Source organism: Oncorhynchus clarkii, chromosome 2 (assembly GCF_045791955.1).
Source record: "Oncorhynchus clarkii lewisi isolate Uvic-CL-2024 chromosome 2, UVic_Ocla_1.0, whole genome shotgun sequence".
In the NCBI taxonomy this organism is placed as follows: domain Eukaryota; kingdom Metazoa; phylum Chordata; class Actinopteri; order Salmoniformes; family Salmonidae; genus Oncorhynchus; species Oncorhynchus clarkii.
Genome location: NC_092148.1, coordinates 339,244 through 349,258, shown reverse-complemented (window position 1 = coordinate 349,258; position 10,015 = coordinate 339,244). Strand labels below are relative to the sequence as shown.

The 10,015-nt window shown below is 37.7% G+C and overlaps 1 protein-coding gene across 1 annotated transcript; it reads left to right on the top strand.

Moving 5' to 3' along the window:
* Positions 1 to 1,243: 1,243 nt before the first annotated feature.
* Positions 1,244 to 8,167, top strand: LOC139378661 (DNA-binding protein inhibitor ID-4-like). The gene is made up of 3 exons (XM_071121040.1): positions 1,244 to 1,835; positions 4,392 to 4,449; positions 7,528 to 8,167. The coding sequence occupies exons 1-2, from the start codon at positions 1,455 to 1,457 to the stop codon at positions 4,434 to 4,436; spliced, it is 426 nt and encodes a 141-aa protein (XP_070977141.1). The 5' UTR covers positions 1,244 to 1,454; the 3' UTR covers positions 4,437 to 4,449; positions 7,528 to 8,167.
* Positions 8,168 to 10,015: the final 1,848 nt, after the last annotated feature.

The window sequence follows — 10,015 nt, the reverse complement described above, 5'->3', positions numbered from 1 at the left end:
TGCCCTGTTGAGAGGTAGCTGGCAAGAAGCATTTCACTGCACTGTTGAGAGGTAGCTGGCAAGAAGCATTTTACTGCACTGTTGAGAGGTAGCTGGCTAGAAGCATTTCACTGCCCTGTTGAGAGGTAGCTGGCTAGAAGCATTTCACTGCACTGTTGAGAGGTAGCTGGCTAGAAGCATTTCACTGCCCTGTTGAGAGGTAGCTGGCTCTAGAAGCATTTCACTGCCCTGTTGAGAGGTAGCTGGCTAGCAGCATTTCACTGCCCTGTTGAGAGGTAGCTGGCAATAAGCATTTCACTGCACTGCTGAGATGTAGCTGGCAAGAAGCATTTCACTGCCCTGTTGAGAGGTAGCTGGCAAGAAGCATTTCACTGCACTGTTGAGAGGTAGCTGGCTAGACGCATTTCACTGTCCTGTTGAGAGGTAGCTGGCTAGAAGCATTTTACTGCCCTGTTGAGAGGTAGCTGGCTAGAAGCATTTCACTGCCCTGTTGAGAGGTAGCTGGCTAGAAGCATTTCACTGCCCGGTTGAGAGGTAGCTGGCTAGAAGCATTTCACTGCCCTGTTGGGAGGTAGCTGGCTAGAAGCATTTCACTGTCCTGTTGAGAGGTAGCTGGCTAGAAGCATTTCACTGCCCTGTTGAGAGGTAGCTGGCAAGAAGCATTTCACTGCCCTGTTGGGAGGTAGCTGGCTAGAAGCATTTTACTGCCCTGTTGAGAGGTAGCTGGCTAGAAGCATTTCACTGCCCTGTTGAGAGGTAGCTGGCTAGAAGCATTTCACTGCCCTGTTGAGAGGTAGCTGGCTAGCAGCATTTAACTGCCCTGTTGAGAGGTAGCTGGCTAGAAGCATTTCACATTTTGCTCCCTGATGTATCTTGTGTATGACATAAAAACGTTGATTTCATGTACAAGATATATAAAATAGAAATATATATTTTAAGTGAACGATGATAATCAGTTTACACAGAATTATTGCATTTTATATTTCAAATGCTCCGGCCTCCTTACTGATTCGATTTTATATATCGAACACACACACACACACACACACACACACACACACACCTTCGACAGGCGTCACCCTCCGCAGCGCAGAGGCAGGCACGCATTTCTATAGGGTGGTGTTGTTCCATCATGGGCACCGGGCGGCTCGTGATTGACCAGTTTCTCTCCGGTACTGTCAACCAGCAGCGCGCTGGCGCCTCCCCTTCCCATATAAGTGAACGGAATCTATTCATTCTTCACGCGGTGCTTGGTGAAGTAGAACCGACTGGTCCACGGGATGTTGACAGAATAAAATCTACTACTTTTGAAACATTTTTGTCGACCGTTTTCTTTTGCTAGTTTGTCTTTTACTTCGGTCATAGCCATCTTCATCGCCTACATATAATCTCCGGTATTTGGCACCAGTGACTGTTTTCTCTCAACCCCGCCGTACGGGTGCGTTATTACCGAAATGAAGGCTACTACTCCCGTCCGCCCCCAGAAGGATACCTCAAGCAGCAGCGGCAACGAGCTTTCTTTACACTACCTCTCGGATCACAGCCTGAACATCGCTCGGTCGAGGTTGCAGGAAGAAGAGCAGCTGTGTCTGCAGGACGATATGAACCAGTGTTACAGTCGCCTCAAGCGCCTCGTACCCACCATACCGCAGGATAAGAAAGTCAGCAAAGTGGAGATCCTTCAGCACGTCATAGATTACATCTTGGACCTGCAGCTCGCGCTGGAGACGCACCCTTCTCTCCTGAAACAACAGACGGGGACCATGACGGGGATGTGCCCGCCGTCCCCAGGCTCTAACCGGACACCACTAACGGTTCTCAACACAGACCACCAGGTAAGAAGCAATGGCACAAGACGTCAATTCAACGTCTCTTCCACGTTGGTTCAACAATGAAATGACGTGGAAACAACGTTGATTCAACCAGTGTGTGCCCAGTGGGATGGTCTAGAAGACTATATATAGAATGGGTGGTGTGTATCAGTGGTGTTGTCCTTTTCAAGTCAGGCGACTCCTGTATTGTAGAATAACAAATGGCCTTGTTTATGTTCTTGTGGAAAACATCGTATTGGCAGAGACACATGTTATTGAAACATCGTATTGGCAGAGACACATGTTATTGAGACATCGTATTGACAGAGACACATGTTATTGAGACATCGTATTGACAGAGACACATGTTATTGAAACATCGTATTGGCAGAGACACATGTTATTGAGACATCGTATTGACAGAGACACATGTTATTGAGACATCGTATTGACAGAGACACATGTTATTGAAACATCGTATTGGCAGAGACACATGTTATTGAGACATCGTATTGACAGAGACACATGTTATTGAGACATCGTATTGGCAGAGACACATGTTATTGAGACATCGTATTGGCAGAGACACATGTTATTGAAACATTGTATTGACAGAGACACATGTTATTGAGACATCGTATTGACAGAGACACATGTTATTGAGACATCGTATTGACAGAGACACATGTTATTGAGACATCGTATTGACAGAGACACATGTTATTGAGACATCGTATTGGCAGAGACACATGTTATTGAAACATCGTATTGGCAGAGACACATGTTATTGAAACATCGTATTGACAGAGACACATGTTATTGAAACATCGTATTGACAAGGCAGAGACACATGTTATTGAAACATCGTATTGACAGAGACACATGTTATTGGAACATCGTATTGGCAGAGACACATGTTATTGAGACATCGTATTGGCAGAGACACATGTTATTGAGACATCGTATTGGCAGAGACACATGTTATTGAAACATCGTATTGGCAGAGACACATGTTATTGAGACATCGTATTGGCAGAGACACATGTTATTGAAACATCGTATTGACAGAGACACATGTTATTGAGACATCGTATTGACAGAGACACATGTTATTGAGACATCGTATTGACAGAGACACATGTTATTGAGACATCGTATTGACAGAGACACATGTTATTGAAACATCGTATTGGCAGAGACACATGTTATTGAGACATCGTATTGGCAGAGACACATGTTATTGAGACATCGTATTGGCAGAGACACATGTTATTGAGACATCGTATTGGCAGAGACACATGTTATTGAGACATCGTATTGGCAGAGACACATGTTATTGAAACATCGTATTGGCAGAGACACATGTTATTGAAACATCGTATTGACAGAGACACATGTTATTGAAACATCGTATTGACAGAGACACATGTTATTGAAACATCGTATTGACAGAGACACATGTTATTGAAACATCGTATTGACAAGGCAGAGACACATGTTATTGAAACATCGTATTGACAGAGACACATGTTATTGAGACATCGTATTGGCAGAGACACATGTTATTGAGACATCGTATTGGCAGAGACACATGTTATTGAGACATCGTATTGACAGAGACACATGTTATTGAGACATCGTATTGACAGAGACACATGTTATTGAGACATCGTATTGACAGAGACACATGTTATTGAGACATCGTATTGGCAGAGACACATGTTATTGAGACATTGTATTGGCAGAGACACATGTTATTGAAACATCTATTGACAGACACATGTTATTGAGACATCGTATTGACAGAGACACATGTTATTGAAACATCTATTGACAGAGACACATGTTATTGAAACATCGTATTGACAGAGACACATGTTATTGAAACATCGTATTGGCAGAGACACATGTTATTGAAACATCGTATTGACAGAGACACATGTTATTGGAATATCGTATTGACAGAGACACATGTTATTGAGACATCGTATTGGCAGAGACACATGTTATTGAAACATCTATTGACAGAGACACATGTTATTGAGACATCGTATTGACAGAGACACATGTTATTGAAACATCTATTGACAGAGACACATGTTATTGAAACATCGTATTGACAGAGACACATGTTATTGAAACATCGTATTGGCAGAGACACATGTTATTGAAACATCTATTGACAGAGACACATGTTATTGAAAGGCATAATACGTCATTTCTAGTGGCAGTGGTTGGTGCATGTGAAAGACAGGACCCCTGTGCATGAGGTGAAGGAGTCTGTGGTCCTGCTGTGATGCTCTCAGATCAGATGATAAGTTGTGTTGTGGTCCTGCTGTGATGCTCTCAGATCAGATGATAAGTTGTGTTGTGGTCCTGCTGTGATGCTCTCAGATCAGATGATAAGTTGTGTTGTGGTCCTGCTGTGATGCTCTCAGATCAGATGAGAAGTTGTGTTGTGGTGAAGGGTCATGTCATGTAGTCAACACTGGTTCATTCTCTGTATAGCTCGTGGTTTGTGTCACCTTACCTGACTCATAAACTGTCAGGTAGTTTTCATTATCTTTTCCCTTATTTCAGAGGATGTCAACAGGCAAAAAGGACGACTCAGTTTTGTGTCGCTGAGAAATGGCCAATGGTGAGTAGGATCCTATTGTTCTGGTTTAAATCTGCTTCACAATCTGTGTTCAATATACCTTGAATTCACCTGGATTAGTATTATTATGAGTAGTACTAGCAGTATTAGTATTATTATGAGTAGTATTAGCAGTATTATTATTATGAGTAGCACCAGCAGTATTATTATTATGGGTGGTACTAGTATTATTATTATTATTATGAGTAGTACTAGTAGTATTAGTGTTATTATGAGTAGTATTAGCAGTATTATTATTATGAGTAGCACCAGCAGTATTATTATTATGGGTGGTACTAGCAGTATTATTATTATGAGTAGTACTAGTAGTATTAGTATGATTGAGAGTAGTACTAGCAGTAGTAGTATTATTGTGAGTAGTACCAGTAGTATTATTATGAGTAGTACTAGCAGTATTAATATTATTATGAGTAGTACTAGCAGTATTATTATTATGAGTAGTACTAGTAGTATTAGTATTATTATGAGTAGTACTAGCAGTATTATTATTATGCGTAGTACTAGTAGTATTATTATTAATGTGAGTAGTACTAGCAGTATTATTATTACGAGTAGTACTAGCAGTAGTATTATTATGAGTAGTACTACTAGTATTATTATTGTGAGTAGTACCAACAGTATTATTATTTTGAGTAGTACTCGCAGTATTATTATTATGGGTAGTACTCACAGTATTATTATTATGGGTAGTACTAGCAATATTATTATTATGGGTAGTACTCACAGTATTATTATTATGAGTAGTACTAGCAGTATTATTATGAGTAGTACTAGCAATATTATTATTATTGTGAGTAGTATTAGCAGTATTATTATTATGGGTAGTACTAGTATAATTATTATTATGGGTAGTAGTAGCAGTATTAGTATTATGGGTAGTGCTAGTAGTATTATTATTATGGGTAGTACTAATATTATTATTATGGGTAGTACTAGTAGTATTATTATTATGGGTAGTACTAATATTATTATTATGAGTAGTACTAGTAGTATTATTATGGGTAGTACTAGTAGTATTATTATTATGGGTAGTACTAGTAGTATTATTATTATGGGTAGTACTAGTAGTATTATTATTATGGGTAGTACCAACAGTATTATTATTATGGGTAGTACTAGTAGTATTATTATTATGGGTAGTACTAGTAGTATTATTATTATGGGTAGTACTAGTAGTATTATTATTATGGGTAGTACCAACAGTATTATTATTATGGGTAGTACTAGTAGTATTATTATTATGGGTAGTACTAGTAGTAGTATTATTATTATGGGTAGTACCAACAGTATTATTATTATGGGTAGTACTAGTAGTATTATTATTATGGGTAGTGCTAGTAGTATTATTATTATGGGTAGTACTAATATTATTATTATGGGTAGTACTAATATTATTATTATGGGTAGTACCAACAGTATTATTATTATGGGTAGTACTAGTAGTATTATTATTATGGGTAGTACTAATATTATTATTATGGGTAGTACTAATATTATTATTATGGGTAGTACCAACAGTATTATTATTATGGGTAGTACTAGTAGTATTATTATTATTATGGGTAGTACCAACAGTATTATTATTATGGGTAGTACTAGTAGTATTATTATTATGGGTAGTGCTAGTAGTATTATTATTATGGGTAGTACTAATATTATTATTATGGGTAGTACTAATATTATTATTATGGGTAGTACCAACAGTATTATTATTATGGGTAGTACTAGTAGTATTATTATTATGGGTAGTACTAGTAGTATTATTATTATGGGTAGTAGTAGCAGTATTATTATTATTATGGGTAGTACCAACAGTATTATTATTATGATGGGTAGTACCAACAGTATTATTATTATGGGTAGTAGTAGTAGTATTATTATTATGGGTAGTACTAGTAGTATTATTATTATGGGTAGTACCAACAGTATTATTATTATGGGTAGTACTAGTAGTATTATTATTATGGGTAGTACTAGTAGTATTATTATTATGGGTAGTAGTAGCAGTATTATTATTATTATGGGTAGTACCAACAGTATTATTATTATGATGGGTAGTACCAACAGTATTATTATTATGGGTAGTAGTAGTAGTATTATTATTATGGGTAGTACTAGTAGTATTATTATTATGGGTAGTAGTAGCAGATGTATTAGTATTATTATTATTAAGTAGTACTATCAGTATTATTAGTATTATTGTTATTATGAGTAATAGTAGCGGTATTATAATTATTGTAATTATTATTATGAGTAATAGTAGCAGTATTATAATTATTGTAATTATTATTATGAGTAATAGTAGCAGTATAATAATTATTGTAATTATTATTATGAGTAATAGTAGCGGTATTATAATTATTGTAATTTTTATTATGAGTAATAGTAGCAGTATTATAATTATTGTAATTATTATTATGAGTAATAGTAGCAGTAGTATTATTCGTGTTATTATTATTATGATTAATAGTAGGAGTATTGTTGTTATTGAGTAGTACTAGTAATATTATTATTATTAATATTATTGTTATTATTATGAGTAGTAGCAGTATTATTATTATGAGTGGTAGTAGTGTTGCTGCTGTGGTTTCAGCTATTAAACTGTGACTTGCAGTAGCAGTAGACAGAGTGTCATTGAGTAACCTGATTATTGACAACACCCAGGAGCCAGCTGTGTGTTGCACAATAACTGTCCTCTTGTGTAGCAACGTTCCAAGCAGAGGGTTAAAGGTCATCTGCCTGTAAATGAGGAGCAGAGCCTGGTTAGGTTAGCTGGAAGGCTCTGAGACCCAGACAGGCCTGGTTAGGTTAGCTGGAAGGCTCTGAGACCCAGACAGGCCTGGTTAGGTTAGCTGGAAGGCAGACAGACAGACAGGCAGACAGACAGAGACAGGCAGGCAGGCAGGCTGACAGGCAGCTGTGTTTACGGTATACTGGAAGTCAGTTGTCTGAGCCGGTCCGTTTGTTTTGGCTTGTTGATGAAGCCCTGTGTTGTGTTGACGGCGCCAGTCAGTCTGGAGCAGACCGTTCACACACCCCATCTATTCATTCTGTCCACAGGTGTGCAGAGCAGAGCTGAGAGCAGAGCTGCTCCAGTCCACAGCCAGCACAGCCTCAGCCTCCAGCCAGGGAATCTCAGCCAGCCACACGAAGCTTTATCACACAGGGGGATCCCCCCCCCCCCCCTCCCCCTGCTGGAGAACCTACGACGGGCAAATAAAAACATATTTATAACACGTTTATTAGAAACAAACTAAAGCCTGCTACGTTCAACTGACCCATTACTTAACTGTATATGTCAAATACAATTACAACCTGAAAGGGTGAATGAAGAATCCCTTGTTGTTGTGAGGTCTTGCTAGAAACTAGAGCTTGTTGAACGACAAATCCCAGTTTATAAAATGTGACAAATACCGGTTTCTAAAATAAAAATAACTCAAGCTACAGTGTGGAACTTTACTAAACAGGAATATAACTGTACATGTTTTGCCATCTATTGTTTAAAATAGATGATTTGTGTGGAACAAGGTTTTTCCCTGAAATCAACATGTTTCATATTGTAAAGGGGAACAAATGGCTGGAGACGATTCAGATTGTCTCTGTAGAAACAGATGCTCTAGGTGGAAGAAAATATCTATTATCCTCAAAAAGACTATTGTAATTATAAGAGATTTTTATTAAAAACCTTTTGACATGTAAATAATGTGTTTTTGATTCAATATTAACACTTCAAGATGTTTTGTGAATAAACTCTCCACAGCAGTTCATTTTGCAGAGTTATATTTCAGCGTATTGTTGTTATATTTCAGCGTATTGTTGTTATATTTCAGCGTATTGTTGTTATATTTCAGCGTATTGTTGTTATATTTCAGCGTATTGTTGTTATATTTCAGCGTATTGTTGTTATATTTCAGCGTATTGTTGTTATATTTCAGCGTATTGTTGTTATATTTCAGCGTATTGTTGTTATATTTCAGCGTATTGTTGTTATATTTCAGGGTATTGTTGTTATATTTCAGCGTATTGTTGTTATATTTCAGCGTATTGTTGTTATATTTCAGCGTATTGTTGTTATATTTCAGCGTATTGTTGTTATATTTCAGCGTATTGTTGTTATATTTCAGCGTATTGTTGTTATATTTCAGCGTATTGTTGTTATATTTCAGCGTATTGTTGTTATATTTCAGCGTATTGTTATATTTCAGCGTATTGTTGTTATATTTCAGCGTATTGTTGTTATATTTCAGCGTATTGTTGTTATATTTCAGCGTATTGTTGTTATATTTCAGCGTATTGTTGTTATATTTCAGCGTATTGTTGTTATATTTCAGCGTATTGTTGTTATATTTCAGCGTATTGTTGTTATATTTCAGGGTATTGTTGTTATATTTCAGGGTATTGTTGTTATATTTCAGCGTATTGTTGTTATATTTCAGCGTATTGTTGTTATATTTCAGCGTATTGTTGTTATATTTCAGCGTATTGTTGTTATATTTCAGCGTATTGTTGTTATATTTCAGCGTATTGTTGTTATATTTCAGCGTATTGTTGTTCTATTTCAACGTTATAGTTTTAAAGCACACAGCATGTAAAGGCTCCAGTAATAGCTGGAAGAGCAGTTTAAAATGTACTAAAACTGTTTGTTTGTAATTTGGTAAAGCCAAAATTCCCTTGTTTTATATTCCCTTCAATTGTTTTTCTCTTGTATTGACTTAATTTAGGACCCATTTCAAATATTGACATTTTGGGCAGTTTTAACCCCATGTGAAAACCAGTCTTTAGAAGTCTGGTAGGATCGTTGATGATTTGGTAACATTTGACTGTAACTGTTGAAGAACAATACAACTGGAGAAACTAACCTCCAATCACTGCATCAGATTGTTCTGAGGACCACAAGGACCAGAACTAACCAATCACTGCATCAGATTGTTCTGAGGACCACAAGGACCAGAACTAACCAATCACTGCATCAGATTGTTCTGAGGACCACAAGGACCAGAACTAACCAATCACTGCATCAGATTGTTCTGAGGACCACAAGGACCAAAACTAACCAATCACTGCATCAGATTGTTCTGAGGACCACAAGGACCAAAACTAACCAATCACTGCATCAGATTGTTCTGAGGACCACAAGGACCAGAACTAACCAATCACTGCATCAGATTGTTCTGAGGACCACAAGGACCAAAACTAACCAATCACTGCATCAGATTGTTCTGAGGACCACAAGGACCAAAACTAACCTCCAATCACTGCATCAGATTACTGTGCTATCCCGATAAGGATTTCCATGGTGATTTCTACCTCTGAGCCTGGATCTGTGTGAGAGGACAGCTGTTCAGTATTTACTGTGTTCCACTGTTGGACAACGTGAACTTCCACGTGATGGAGAGGAAGAGCTGTCATCACATTAAAGGGTTTCCAGTCACACTTCATGGGTCGTCCCACACTTCATGGGTCGTCTCTAGTTAAAGGGTTTCCAGTCACACTTCATGGGTCGTCCCACACTTCATGGGTCGTCTCTAGTTAAAGGGTTTCCGGTCAC

Coding starts and splice junctions, on each gene's coding strand:
- LOC139378661 (XM_071121040.1), top strand. CDS start 1,455: ATGAAGGCTACTACTCCCGTCCGCCCCCAGAAGGATACCTCAAGCAGC. Junction 1,836..4,391: donor TTCTCAACACAGACCACCAG/GTAAGAAGCAAT, acceptor CCCTTATTTCAG/AGGATGTCAACAGGCAAAAA.